Here is a 14,582-nt window from a genome sequence, read left to right as displayed (position 1 = left end):
GGAAGTCCCTGTGGGAAAATGTTTAAAAACAACAACAAACTCTCAGATTTCGTTGAGGGTTCGGTAGCAAGGATATTTTTTAAACGTACAATTTAGGACCTTTCCATATTTTGAATCTCAAAAACATCTAAAATGAGTCATGATTTTTGATCCACCTACATTTTGAAATTTCACTGTGCGGTAAAACACGATGACAGTAATAACAGATTTCTTTTTTCTAGTTATTCATTGGCAATAAAATGAAAGTGGCTAGTCTATCTCATAGGATGGGAATTAAGCACGGCCAAATCCCATCTCACCTTCCCTTCTTACTACATGATTCCTTAGTAAATAGGTTGTGTGTCCATCAACCTGGACCCACATATTCTAAATAGTTGAGGTAAAGCCAGTGAGAGTTTAATCAGGTATTAGTGAGGGGTGAATATTAATCAGTAAAGCTGAGGGTTTTAGGTCTTAAGAAAATATTAGTGAAATTAAAATGAGTTTTACCTACCATTGAGTAGAGATTAAGCATGAATTTTTTACTAATATACATACATATGCACATATATACATGGAGTAATATTAATGAAATTAAATGTAAAGGTCTGATTTTATCTAAAAGCCAAGAAAAAATTATAATTGTTGGCCATAGGCAATGTTCTTGAGATTTATAAATACTCAAATACAAAATTTCTGAAAATGCAATTCATTTTGAAATTTTGGTTCAATGTTGAATAAAAACATTTGTGGTGACCTCTTAGTCATTAGTAAATCATATTTCTGCCAGAATTAAATCAAAATATGATCAGATTAAAGAGGTGAGGCCTGTTGTGAATAGGGTGGGAAGAGGATGCTTCAATATAAAAAAGCCCCTTGTAGGTGACTCTCACTCCAGAACTGAGTCACTTTAAGAAGAAGAATCTAGTAGAGGAGAGGTGAGTCTAATCTTACGTAATTTCTTTTTTACCTCTCAGTTTTCTACAAAAGGCAAATATGACAGCCAAATTTTGGGGAATGGAGTAATTTTTCTTTTTTTTCGGCCGCACTGCATGGCTCGTGGATCTTAGTTCCCCAAACAGGGATTGAACCTGTGCCCTTGGCAGTGAAAGTGCGGAGTCCTAACCACTGGACAGCCAGGGAAGTCCCTGGAGTAATTTATTAATACAGTAAGTGTTGCCGAGGCCAGCTCAATCCCAGACCTAGTGTGTACACTTAGGGACCCTTGGGCCCTCTGCTCCAGGAGCTGTAGGCAGGACTAGGTTTCAACACCCAGGCTGGAGAGATGATTCTCTTCTTCCTTAATCAGATCCTGGATGGAGTCCTCTACCACATGGTGAATCGAGTTTCCCCCATTGACTGATTCAACCTCTCACCTGCTGCTGGGGACCTGAGCCACAGCCGAGTCGGACCAGCTGGCGGGAGTTGGAGGATCTCTGAGTCTAGACCAGGATGTCCAGTAGAATGTAACCCACATATCTAATTATAAATTTTCTAGTAGCCACATTAAATAAAATAAAAGGAAACAAGTCAAAATAATTTTAGTCAGCAAAATGTTATCACTTCAACAGGTATTTACACTGACGACACATTGTTTGAAAGATCTCAATGAGATAGTTGAAATTTGCTTTTTCTTATTCCGTCTTCAGAATCCATTGTGCATTTTTACACTCAGAGCACATCTCAGTTCAAATAAGCCGAATTTCAACCTGTGGTTGGCGGCTACAGTACTGGACAACCCATGTCTAGTCCATTCACTAACTCAAGTCAAAGCTAAATGACGGATTGAGTCTTTCTTTCCTTTCCTTTTTTTTTTCTTTAATGTAATGCATCTCTCCATAAATGCACTTAACTTTTTTTAAAAAATAAATTCATTTATTTATTTTTGGCTGCGTTGGGTCTTCGTTGCTGCACGTGGGCTTTCTTTCTTGCAGAGAGCGGGGGCTACTCTTGGTTGTAGTGCGCGGGCCTCTCACTGCCGTGGCTTCTCTCATTGCGGAGCACGGGCTCTAGGCACGCAGGCTTCTATAGTTGTGGCATGCTGGCTCAGTAGAGGTGACTCGCAGGATCTAGAGCGCAGGCTCAGTAGTTGTGGCGCATGGGCTTAGTTGCTCCGGGGCATGTGGGACCTTCCCTGACCAGGGCTCCAACCCGCGTCCCCTTCATTGGCAGGTGGATTCTTCACTACTGTGCCACCAGGGAAGTCCCTGGATTGAGTCTTTCATTCTAACTAGCACTCCAAATACCAGAAGTTCTGGGGCAAAGGTCAGTTATATTTATATTTATATTTACATTTTATGTCATTACCTAGCACAATGGATGGCACATATTAGGAACCTGATGTATCTATACAAGTAAAAAGGATAGAGCCCCAAGCACTAATGGTCATTCAACTCATGGAAACTAACAACTTGCTCATTTTTCCACAGAAAGTGACTATGGCTAAACATTTTAAAGAAGCAAGTAGATGTCTCATCTGCCTAGGTTATCTTGAAAAACCTACGTACCTAAAACGCAGATATGTCTGCTGCCTCTGGTGCATCAATTCAACACAGAGGAAGCCCCATTGGAAGTGTTCATTGTGCCCGTTCTGCTCTGTGCTCACTGAGAAGAATGAGACCAAGACAAATGGTCAGTTGAGGAACCTGGCGAGAGCCCCACCTGAGTAATGTTCCACAGTTTAACCCAAGGATGCTAAAGCTCCAAGGTGAGGCATCTGTCCTAACTACTCCTCCCCATGGAGGACCCAGGAAAAAGCAACTCTGCTAAGGTCTCCATTAAATATGGGCATTATTTGAATTCTGGCGCCTAAATTTTTATCCCCTAAACAATGGTGTTTCTCACTGAGTATGAATTAGAACCACCTGGAGATTTTTAAGAGGATATAGTATTTAGGTCATGCCTTGATCTGTGTTGTTCAATAGGGTAGGCACTGGTGGCCACTGAGCACTCAAAACAGGGGTAGTGCCATAGAGAAATGATAATATTTTGGCTATACTGAGTTCAACACATATTTTATTGAAGTCGTTTTTGTATAAGTTTACAAGAATCTTTAAAATTACACATGTGACTCATGTTCTATTTCTATTGAGAAGCACTGCTTTAACTATGGCTTCTCAAACTTGAATGTGCATTTAATTACCTGGGGTCTTCTTAAAATGCAGATTCTGTTTCTATAGGGCTGGACTAGCCTGAGAATCTGCATTCTGACATGAGCCCAGGATGATACCTCTGGTTCCTGACCACACGTGAAGAGTAGCAAAACCGCCACTGTCTAAATCTGCAGTGTTTCTCAGCCCCCAGGTGATTCTAACCCACACTGGGTGTGGACAACCACTGTGATGGATGAATGTATGTTTGGTAAATATCCCAGTCCACAATATCAGTTGTGAGAAATATGAATTGTTGATTTTCTAAGGGAGTTTACTCTTTGCTCCATGCAAACTTGTATTGGGGATAGCAAAACCGGTCCCAGACATTTTGTCCTTGACAACCCACAGTCTGACTATCAGACAGGTCCCAGCATCTTCCACTGAGCCAATCATCAGAGAGCCTAACAAAGTGAGTGGCACTGTTCCAGACAACAGGGGCACTTCTGAAGCTTCCTGTGCCTCCACCCACAGTCTTGTTAGAATAAGCAGTTTTGCTCCAGACTCTGATAATTAGGGCTAGCTGGAGATGCTGGCAGTCCAGAAAGCCATTCTTCTCCAGTTTCCCTTCTCCTCTGAGCAAGTTCTAGTTCTAATTTGCCATCGAGGTCCAAAGGCATCCCTACTCATGCCCAAGGAAATCTCTGACTGGCTGGGAAAGATGCCTCTTGCTCTGTCTTGACGTTGGCCAAGATAACCCACTGTCTCAGGACTCCTAACATTACCCATTCATTTGTTGTAACACTAGGAAAATGAAAACCTGGAATTTAGTCAGCAAGATGAAATGAGAAAGGGAATTGTAAAGAAAAAAAAGTTTATAATTTCAATATTATTCTGCAATAAATAAAATTACTTTTCCTTGATTCAGAATAGATGCGATGTCTATCTTTTGTTATGATCTAGACTAACATATATTAAAGAGCAAACATAGCTATGGTGTCTGCTTTCATGAATCTAACACATTAAAGACAGGACACATCTTTAATCAGTGGACCACAGAACAATATAAAAACTCCTACTATGAATATTAGGCCCATGTTTCTAGACACATAGGATAATTAGACCAACTCAGGTAAGCAAAGGAAATTCCCCCCAAGAAAAGTTCTGATTAGGGAATAAAAGCTGATTTTTTTTTTTTTTTTTTTGCGGTACGCGGGCTTCTCACTGTTGTGGCCTCTCCCGTTGCGGAGCACAGGCTCCGGACACGCAGGCTCAGTGGCCATGGCTCACGGGCCCAGCCGCTCCGCGGCATGTGGGATCTTCCCGGACCGGGGCACGAACCCGTGTCCCCTGCATCAGCAGGCGGACTGTCAACCACTGCACCATCAGGGAAGCCCTCTATAGCTCTTTTCAAAAACTTTTTTTTAACTTTTTATTTTATAGTGGAATATAGCCGATTAACAATGTTGTGATAGTTTCAGGTGCACAGCAAAGTGACTCAACCATACATATACATGTATCCATTCTCCCCCAGACGCCCCTTCCATCCAGCCTGCCACGTAACATTGAGCAGATTTCCCTGTGCTGTATGGTAGGTCCTTGCTGGTTATCCGTTTTAAATATAGCAGCGTGTGCATGTTGATCCCAAATTCCCTAACTATCCCTCCATCCCACCCTTCCCTCCATAACGGTAAGTTCATTCTCTAAGTCTTCGAGTCTGTTTCTGTTTTGTAAATAAGTTCATTTGTATGAACATAGGGCTCTTGGGCACTTGAAACGTGTCTAGTGTGATGAAGGAACAAATGCTTAATTTGATTTAATTTAATTAATTTAAATATGAACAGGTACATCTGGCTGGTGGCTACCAGACTGGGCAGTGCAGCTCTAGAATCCAAAGAGGGGGAAGACGTGACCACCTGTCCCCTGCTTGCTCCTTGCAGAGTAGTTTACTAGCCTTTCCACCGCTGATCTGACCAGTGACATCTTTCAGTCTAGCAGTTTCATCTTTTTGTTTTGTAGGGAAAAATACTGATGCCTACAGGACTATCAAATTCTATTAAAATACAATCTATTCCACACAAGATTCATGATCCAAAAGGAAACCCAAACCCTACTTTGTCTCATTTTATATTGACTTGAAACAACTCCCTTGACTTGTTAAGGCTTCGGAAGAAACCCAGACCCTATTTCCTCTGGCAGGTTTGACAGGGACGTGAGTGGCGAAGTTCCTATCCCACTGCTGAGTTCCTCTTTCCCCACCTCTCAACGCGTAACCTCCCCTTGATCCTCCCAGGAAGGGAGCTCCTGACGCTCGGTCCCTGAAGGAGATCTCTGTCCAGTGTTTCATGCCCAGAACACAGAAACTAGGCCTGGCATTAGTGACGGTTCTGACTTTCCACATGACAATGGCGCTTGCTACTCTTGGCAACATTTCCTGAAGCAAAATATGAAATCTCAGTTGGTGAAAGATGGGCTGAATCTCTTCCTGGAGGCTCCCTTCTCAGATTCCTTCAGAACCGGGAGTGACATGTGGGTTCCCCCCGGAGCTCCTGCAAAAGGAAGGAACCCTGCCCCAGCACCATAGCCGAGATGGGGGAGGTTTAATGCTGAGACCGCCTGTAATCTAAAGGTTTGGGGGAAGAAGGGAAGAAGCAGGAATGAAGCATCATTGGGGGAAATATCCATTTAATACTAAAGTATCTGAGGGATAAAGGGCTGGGGTTACTGCATCTCAGGTCCAGCGAGCATCCCACACAAAGAGGCTTAGGAACAAGGATTAAAATCATAATTGATGCCAAACCAAAGGAGAATTTCAGTCTCTCCCAGGCAGCAGACGTGTGGGAGAAAGTGCAGAGGCTCTGGATCAAAGGCTCCAGACTGCCTCACCCAGTTCCCACCCATGGGCTGTGCGACCCCCCATAATTCACCCACCTTCTCCAGCCTCTGTTTTCTCTTATGTGAAATAAGGACAATGATGGCTGCTTTTCATTCACCACCAATCAAACTGCCTGAAGACACTATAAAGGGCTCGACGGAGGTGAGAATTATTAATAGAAGTTGTCATTGACTCAATCACAGTGATTCTGAAACACACTTTTGTCCACTTGGAACCCTATGAACATTTGCCTGGCTGGTGATGGGATTTTTCCCCTGAGCTTATTGAGGTATTCCTGCCATACAAGAACTGCACACATTTTAAGTGTACAATTTGATACATTTTGAAACAGATATAATCACATGAAACAGTAGCGATGGGATTTTTCATTTAGAAGCTGACACTGGCCGTTGCCTTGCTGGAGGCAATCTAGGGAAACACAGACACACACATGTGCACATGCACACTCAGAATCACACCACCCAGATCACACAGACAACAGCCCACTGCTATGCACACAACCTGTCACCACTTAAAGGCAATGAAACTGCTTCTTGAAAAACGGCCATGGTTCTTTGCCTGGGAAATCAGCTTCTTTCATCACATCCTCAGCCCTTGTTCCCAGCAGGAATTCAGAATCAGGGTGGCTCTCCAGATGAAAGCCAGCAAACAAAGCCCACCTTCCTTATCATCAGCATTTTTTCCCCAAGCAAATGATTGATTCCAGAGTACGTACCATTTTCAGTTACCCCTGAGGCCACCTGCAATTACAGAAAAGAAAACACTATGAGTATCAGATCACGCTGTGTGTTGTTGACATGGATCTTTTATCCAATTGGTGACTTTAGAAAAACAGATGGGAAACTGTCCAGTCAAATGTCCCAAAAGATACTATAGGAGACAGTGGTGAAAATGGCACAAGTTTTTCCTGCACCATGAATCTTTCAAGTGCATATTGGTTGCCCCTTGCAAAATTCTTAATCCACTGAGGAAACATCTTTTTTTTTTCTTTTTTTTTGGCTGTGTCCGGTCTTCGTTGCTGCACCCTGTATCTTTGCTGAGGCATGAGGGATTTTTCACTGTGGCACGCAGGCTCTTCTAGTTGAGGCGTGCAAGCTCAGTAGTTGTGGCACACAGCCTTAGTTGCCCCACGGCATGGGGGATCTTAGCTCCCTGACCAGGGGACCAGGGATCGAACCTGTGTCCCCTGCTTTGGAAGGCAGATTCTTTACCACTGGACCACCAGGGAAGTCCCCTGAGGAAACATTTCTGATGAAGAAAGGTCCCTGCGTGACCTATAAGCTGATGCGGCACTTCTGAATGGCTTCTTAAATCAGGGGTCACTGGGGAGAGACTCAACGCTCCCCGACAAGGCAACTATAAATCCCACCTTTAATGCACATGGTCAGATTTTCATATGTGAATACAACCGAATTAAAAAAGAAAGAAAGAAACCAAGAAAGCAGCACTTCTATCTCAGACGAAGAAGGGTGAGCTTACCTTGGCATTAAATGGACTCTCTTCCTCTGCCCTGTCCCTGGGCAGCTCCTCCACCAGGCCCTCGTGGAGAGCTGGAAGGACGCAGAGTGACTGTCAGTCATTGGTGATGCTGTTCAGGAATCACTCAGGGAGGTTTGCTTGATGTGGACCCAGGGCCAGAGTCTACGGCAGCGACTGGTTAACAAGCAAGGACTGGGCATTAAGGGCCACCCTCCTTGGTGGATGAAGGAAGGCAAAGGAGAGGAGCAGGAAAGAAATGAGAAGCAGGGTCCAGGCTAATAACAAAGCCATATACTGAGTTCTTATTTGTCGCTGTTCCAGGGTATGAAGCTCACACCATCTGACACCTGCAGAGCTTGTGGTGATAATATTATTGAATACACTAAAATACCCCCCTGATTCTTATATGCTTGGGGCCAGAGGCTGGGGAGTGACCCCAGCACTGACAGATGCCGACCTGCATCGTCTACATGGAGCCTCACACCTCTCAGAAGCTGTGGACTGACCAGGAGCGCCAGGCTCCTGATGTGCGTTCACACTCAGGACTGTGCCCAAGCCGGCTGTTAAATGCACCTAGAGTGCCCTGGGCTCTGTGCCCACTGAGACCACCTCCTGATGGTGGGCAGTGTCTGGGACCCCGTAGATGTACACGGATGCTGCGAAGCTCCTGCCCTGAGACGAACGACCCCGTGGCTGAGTGACAAGTGCAGGTCAGCGGTCTAGAGCACCAGCCACATGCCCGGGCTCCCACGTTGGCTCTTCCATGTAGGAGCTCCTGAGCTTGGGTCAATCGTCTCTGCACCTCAGTTTCTCTCCCAGGGGAGTGGAGATAGTAAACCAATGCCCAGGCACAGCTGTGGGGAGGGTTGAACGAGACAATGTACATAAAGTGCGCAGTGGTGTTAGGACTTTCTTTGAGAAAGGTGACGCTTGTGATTGTGATGTGTTAAGTGGGACATATCTACTGGGGAAACACGTATTTTTAACCGTACGTACTGCCTACACAATCACAATCACATCACACAGACCCACACACAGACAACCCTAAAGCCCATGGGCACTGACCCACACCACCTCAAGGGAACACAGCTGCTCCCAGGGGCTGCAGACCATGGCCATAGTTCTCTACCTGGAAACTCGGTCCTTACCCCACACCCATAATCCTCATCCCAGCAGAAAGCTGGAAATAGGGTGACTTTCTAGACTAAAACCAGCAAGAAAGCCCCACCTCCCTTTTCTTCTAGATTTTTCCTCAGCAAGTGAGTGATTCTAAAATATGTACCCTTGGGCTTCCCTGGTGGTGCAGTGATTAAGAATCCACCTGCCAATGCAGGGGACACGGGTTCGAGCCCCGGTCCGGGAAGATCCCACATGCCGCAGAGCAACTAAACCCATGTGCCACAACTACTGAGCCTGCGCTCTAGAGCCCGTGAGCCACAATTACTGAGCCCACGTGCCACAACTACTGAAGCCCATTTGCCTAGAGCCTGTGCTCCGCAACAAGAGAAGCCACCGCAATGAGAAGCCCGCACACCGCAACAAAGAGTAGCCCCTGCTCGCTCCAACTAAAGAAAGCCCACGCGCAGCAACAAAAACCCAACACAGCCAAAAGTTAATTAATTAATTAATTAAAAAACAACAACAACAAAAAACATGTACCCTTTTCACTGGTTCTTGAGACCAACTGCCAATACAGAAAAGACGACGCTATGAGGGTCAGATCATGCTGTATACTGCCTGCATAGTTCTTTTGTTCTCTTGGTGAGTCTAGAAAACCAAATGGGAAACAGCAGTTGACTCAAGGGAAACCAAAGCAAAACAGACCAAACCTCCTCACGCCAAAAGGCACCGGCTTTTCCTGGAGAACATGTCACTAAAGTCCATTTTAGTTGGCAATTACATAATTCTTGTCCAAGGGGGAGAAATTGCTGCTGGTGGAAATGCTTGCTACCACAGAGTTCTGTAATTGACGCTACCATCTTTGAATGCCCTCCTGAATCACGTGTCAGTTGGTAAAAGACTCCTAAGTGACACTCTCCCCAGCATGGAAACTGTATATACCATCTATAATCTTCACTGTCAGATTTTAATACATGAATTCAATTGAACGTGAAATAAATGAACAAAGCAACGTAATGATCTCAGACAAAATCAAGCAACCCTACCTTGGTGTTAGATAGGGTTTCTTCCTCTGCTCTGTCATGAGGGAGCTCCTCCAATAGGCCCTCAGGGAGGTTTGGCTGACTTGGGCAAGGAGACAGGCTGCATGGATGTGGTTGGTAAACAAGCATGGACAGAGCTGCCGCAGGGCCACCTGCCTGGTGGACAAAGGAAGGCAAAGGAGAGGAGCAGAGAAGATGGGAAAGACACAGCCCTTGGCTTTTCAGCAGAAGGAAACCTGTATCACTGTGAAATATTCAATTTACAAAACTATATGCTATCATTCATGACAGAGTCCCATCACTCATCCTGCCCATTTTGAAGTCCAGTTAAATTACGGCTACATTTTTAACATCTTCCAAAAACCATTTCAGCCTCCATGGATCACATATGCTATTACCACATTTATCATCTGTTATATAGAATTTTGCAAGTGATGAAAAGCAAACATTTATTGGGGGACTGGATTTAATTCCAGACAAAATATTCTATTATATTCATTCACTAACATTTTGTCATAAATACAATCAGTTATAGAAGTTTTGAAAATACTGACATCCTACTATTTAAAAATGGCCACAAATAATAGATGATATTTTTGCTTCCAGTCTTCCTGTTCTGTACCATTTACGTGTATTCATTGGTTAGTGGCTGTCCATACTCATACTAGTCAGACAACTGTGAGAGAGTTTACTAATGAGTTCATCCTCCAACATGACCCCCACGGCAGGCAGCAATACCAGCATTCCTAGATCAGCTTGTGGGAGCTACAATGGGCAATAAGAACCTTGCGCTCTAAACGCTGAGGATCTGTGTTCTGACTGTGGATTACTGCTTTCTGTAATGGAGGTGCAGACATAAAGGCAGGCCACTATTGTTTCAAACCCCACCAGTTGAGTGGCTTCCAGGGTATTTAAGGGAAAGCATCTTTTTTTTTTTTCCTCTCTTTCATTTTTTCCTTTCCCTTTTTGTGGGAGCCGGATATTTAAAGATTAGGATATTCAAAAGTAATCGTATGTATGGGAGAATTTAGAAAGTGACTGCACATCCCCAGAGAAAGACACAGCCTCAGAAAAGACCTGAGAAAACCTTAAGCTTATACCACAGAGTGATTCCAGCACAGAAACACCCTATAACAATTAAAACACACACACACACGCAAAACAGCCAACACTGCGGAAGAGAAAGAATCAGATTTCCATAGATACCACATTATAAGATTCAAATGTCCAGTATTCAACAAAAAAAGTACAAGGCATAAGAAGAAACAAGAAATTTTTTTTTTTTTTTTTTTTGCGGTACGCGGGCCTCTCACTGTTGCGGCCTCTCCCGTTGCGGAGCACAGGCTCCGGACGCGCAGGCTCAGTGGCCATGGCTCACGGGCCTAGCCTCTCCGCGGCATGTGGGATCTTCCTGGACCGGGGCACGAACCTGTGTCCCCTGCATCGGCAGGCGGACTCTCAACCACTGCGCCACTAGGGAAGCCCAACAAGGAAGTATTTGTCTAAAAAAAACCCGACAAAAACCATCCGCAAGGAATACCATATGGCAGATTTACTACAAACTATCTTGAGATATTAAAAAAGCTGAACGGAGACATGGGCAAAGTCAGGAAATTGATTATGCAATTAAACTAGATATCACAGCAAAAAATATAGTAGGAAAATCCCCAAATACTTGTAGATTGAACAATACACTTCTAAATAAAACATGGGTCATAAAAAGTCTCAAGGGGCTTCCCTGGTGGTGCAGTGGTTGAGAATCTGCCTGCCAATGCAAGGGACACGGGTTCGAGCCCTGGTCTGGGAGGATCCCACATGCCGCGGAGCAACTGGGCCTGTGAGCCACAAACTACTGAGCCTGCTCGTCTGGAGCCTGCGCTCCGCAACAGGAGAGGCCGCGACAGTGAGAGGCCCGCGCACCGCGATGAAGAGTGGCCCTTGCTCGCCGCAACTAGAGAAAGCCCTCGCACAGAAACGAAGACCTGACACCGCCCCCCACCAAAAAAAAAAAAAGTCTCAAGAGAAAATTGTAAAATATTTTGAACCAAATGAAATGCAAATACAGTTTGTCAAAATGTATGGAAATACTGCCCTAAGAGGGAAATTTATAGAATTAAATGCAACATAATGGAAAATAAGATATAAAATTAATCATTAAGCTTCCATCTTAGAAAGCTAAACAAAGACATATAATATAAAGTGAGCAAAGAAATAATAAAAATTATTGCAAAAATCACTGAAATTGAAAACAAAAAATCAAAAGAGAATATCAATGAAACCAAAGCTGGCTCTTTGCAAAGAACAATAAAATTCATGAACCTCTAGCTGGGCTGTCCATAAAATTTTTAAAAAAAGAAAAAAGAAGACACAAATTACTAATATGAGAAATGAAAGAGGGCGTGATCATTACTGAGCCTACGGACATTTAAAGGTTAACAAAGGAATATTTTGAACAACTCTATGCCCACAAATTTGGCAGCTTAAATGAACTGAACTAATTCCTTGAAAGACATAAACTACCAAAACCCACGCAAGGAGAAACAGATAATCTGAATAGACCTATTTCTACCAAAGAAATTGAATCAATAATGAGTTATCTCCCCAAAATAAGAAAACACCAGGCCCTGATGATTTCACTGGTGAATTCTACCAAATTCTTACAAAGCAAACCATGCTTTTACTATATATTCCAGAAATCACGCTCTTAGGTATTAATCCAGTTAAGCTGAAAAATTATGTGCACACAAAAACCTGCACGGGACATTTTACGGCAGCTTTATTCATGACTGCTAAATCAAGATACCTTCAATGGGTGGATAGGTTTTTTATTTTAAATAATTTTGATACAACCATGCAATGAGTTATTATCCAATAATTTTAAAGAGAGAAGAAGAGCTATCAAGCCGTGGAAAAACATGGAAGAAACTTAAATGTATATTACAAAGTGAAAGAAGTCAGTCTGAAAAATCCACATGCTCTGTGATTCCGACTATTCTGGAAAAGGCAAGAATATAGAGACAGTATTGGAAAGGGGAGAGAGATTAATAGCTGAAACACAGGGGCAGTGAAACTATTCTGTATGACGCTGTAGTGGTGAATAAAGACATTATGCATTTGTCAAAAACTATAGAAACATATAACACAAAGAGTAAACCTTAATGTAAACTATGGACTTTAGTTAATAATAATATATCAATACTGGTTCATTAATAGTAACAGATATACCACACTAATGTAAGATGTTGATAATAGGAGAAACTAGGGTGGGGGATGGGAGTATATGAGAACTTTCTCTATTATCTGCTCATTTTCTATGTTAATCTAAAACTGTCCTAAATACTAAAATCTATTAATTAAAAAAATAATCTGAAAAAAAAAATCTGGCTGCACCGTTCCATGGAAAGACCTACTTCTGCTAATGTTCAGCAATCAGCTAATACCCAAACATTAGCTAAGACCTTGTTTACTATTAAATGTAAACCAAACCTGAGTTGTAAATGCATCTTTACTTCTCTGGTCATAGCACAAATTACTGACTTAGTATATCTAAATTTTCACACATGGGAAAAAAGAAAAGAATATGGCTTAGCATTTCTATACTTTTCTCTTACATATAGTACACTGAATAAACTTCAATCATTATTCTTCAATCTACTTAATGACTTAATTTCCAAAGTCTTCAATTGACTCATTTGTAGGGTGCACTTTGGGGTATGGCAGGATGCCCATTTTTCTGACCCACTTCTGGGGGTGAGGTGCATATCTTCTTGAATGAGGATCAAATTTTCTTTTTGTATCCATCAGGCCAGATTCTGGGAAATGCATTCACAACAAAGAGAGCAGCTGACACCTTGCTAGCAGAAGAGCACAGGAAAATTAGTGATAACTTATTCACAGTTCAAACTTTTGATCCCATTATTCACCAGCTGCCTAGCAGAGCCTCCTGAATCAAAGTTGGGCTTTAGGAAGATCTTGCAGTTTGGCGTGCACTTAAAACACCCAAGAGACAGACTGCATGGGCAAATACCTTTATTTAGATGGGGCAATATAGGAAGGCAGCACAGTATAGACTGAGAGCATGGGTGCTGGTGCCTGATCATCTGGGTTCAAATCCCACTAGAAGCTGCATGAACCTAGGAAGATTATGTACCCTTCTGTGTCTGAGTTCTCTGCACTGTCCTTAAATAGAACCTATAGCATCATAGTATGAGGCGTGAAATGATTAAATACAAGGAAAGATTAAGAAAGAGTACTTCAGAAATCCTCTTTAAGTGTTTGATCATTAAATGTCTGGAAGAATAAGTTAGAATCTAGGTAGGGTTGCCTCCAGAGAGAGGACTTGGATGGCTATAGGACAGGGAAGGGTGGATGTTTACTTTTCATCCTTTACGTGGGAAGGGCACTTTACAGCTCATGGAGAATATCTGTTATCATCTCCTGTGATCCCCAGGTCAGCCCTGTGGAATGGGCAGTGCAGGAGTTGTAAAACCCACATTCTGTAGTTCACAGCACTGAAATTTAGAGATTTTAAGTGCCTCGTCCAGTCACATGATGCACAATGGAATTGGAACAGGAATGTAGTTAGTTCCTTGAGGACAGAGATCCCTGAACCCCTAAGACTTCTAGATTTCGCCCTATACACAAATCAAGGGCTCCTCTCCCTCTTTTTTTTTCAAAATACCCTGCTCCAGGGTTTCTGTGGGAGAGAGTTGATGCCCTGGAGGAGATCCTGAGCTACAAGAAGGGCTTAAACCCTGACCCAGCCTCCTGCCTCTAAGTTTCAACTCCTGACCCCAAACATGGCAGATTCCTTCAAACAGAGCCCCTCTGAAGGACAAGGGGAAGTATTACAATCATGTGTCCATCCTCCCCCAGCATCTTCCCACTGTCAGCTGTCTCACATTGAGCCTTCCTGATGACCAGTGTGGACTACCCTGAATGACCAGTGGTCTGTTTGGCCCCCAAGCTGGCTCGGAA

The 14,582-nt window shown here is 43.3% G+C and overlaps 1 protein-coding gene across 18 annotated transcripts in view; it reads right to left on the bottom strand.

The window, feature by feature from the left end:
- Positions 1 to 1,503: 1,503 nt before the first annotated feature.
- The window catches only part of LOC117197277 (uncharacterized), an 86,506-nt gene continuing 73,427 nt past the window's right edge, over positions 1,504 to 14,582 (bottom strand). For 4 of the 18 annotated variants that reach the window (XR_007471813.1, XR_007471814.1, XR_004477820.2 and 1 more), the window contains 3 exons: positions 9,103 to 9,210; positions 7,444 to 7,617; positions 1,504 to 6,704 (listed from right to left, as the gene is read on the bottom strand). Coding sequence is in view for 2 of the 18 variants with exons in the window: in XM_049698254.1 (XP_049554211.1) it covers positions 2,465 to 2,583; positions 6,680 to 6,704; positions 7,444 to 7,514; positions 9,103 to 9,212; positions 13,285 to 13,417 (458 nt within the window). In the remaining 16 variants the exon portion in view is untranslated. Of the gene's footprint in view, positions 6,705 to 7,443; positions 7,618 to 9,102; positions 9,213 to 13,279; positions 13,460 to 14,582 lie in introns of those variants that run through there. The other 14 variants (XR_007471818.1, XR_007471819.1, XR_004477819.2 and 11 more) reach the window with 9 other exon arrangements.

This window comes from Orcinus orca, chromosome 15, assembly GCF_937001465.1.
Source record: "Orcinus orca chromosome 15, mOrcOrc1.1, whole genome shotgun sequence".
Classification (NCBI taxonomy): Eukaryota; Metazoa; Chordata; class Mammalia; order Artiodactyla; family Delphinidae; genus Orcinus; species Orcinus orca.
Note: the sequence above shows the minus strand (reverse complement) of the source record. Positions and strands in the feature narration are given on the sequence as shown.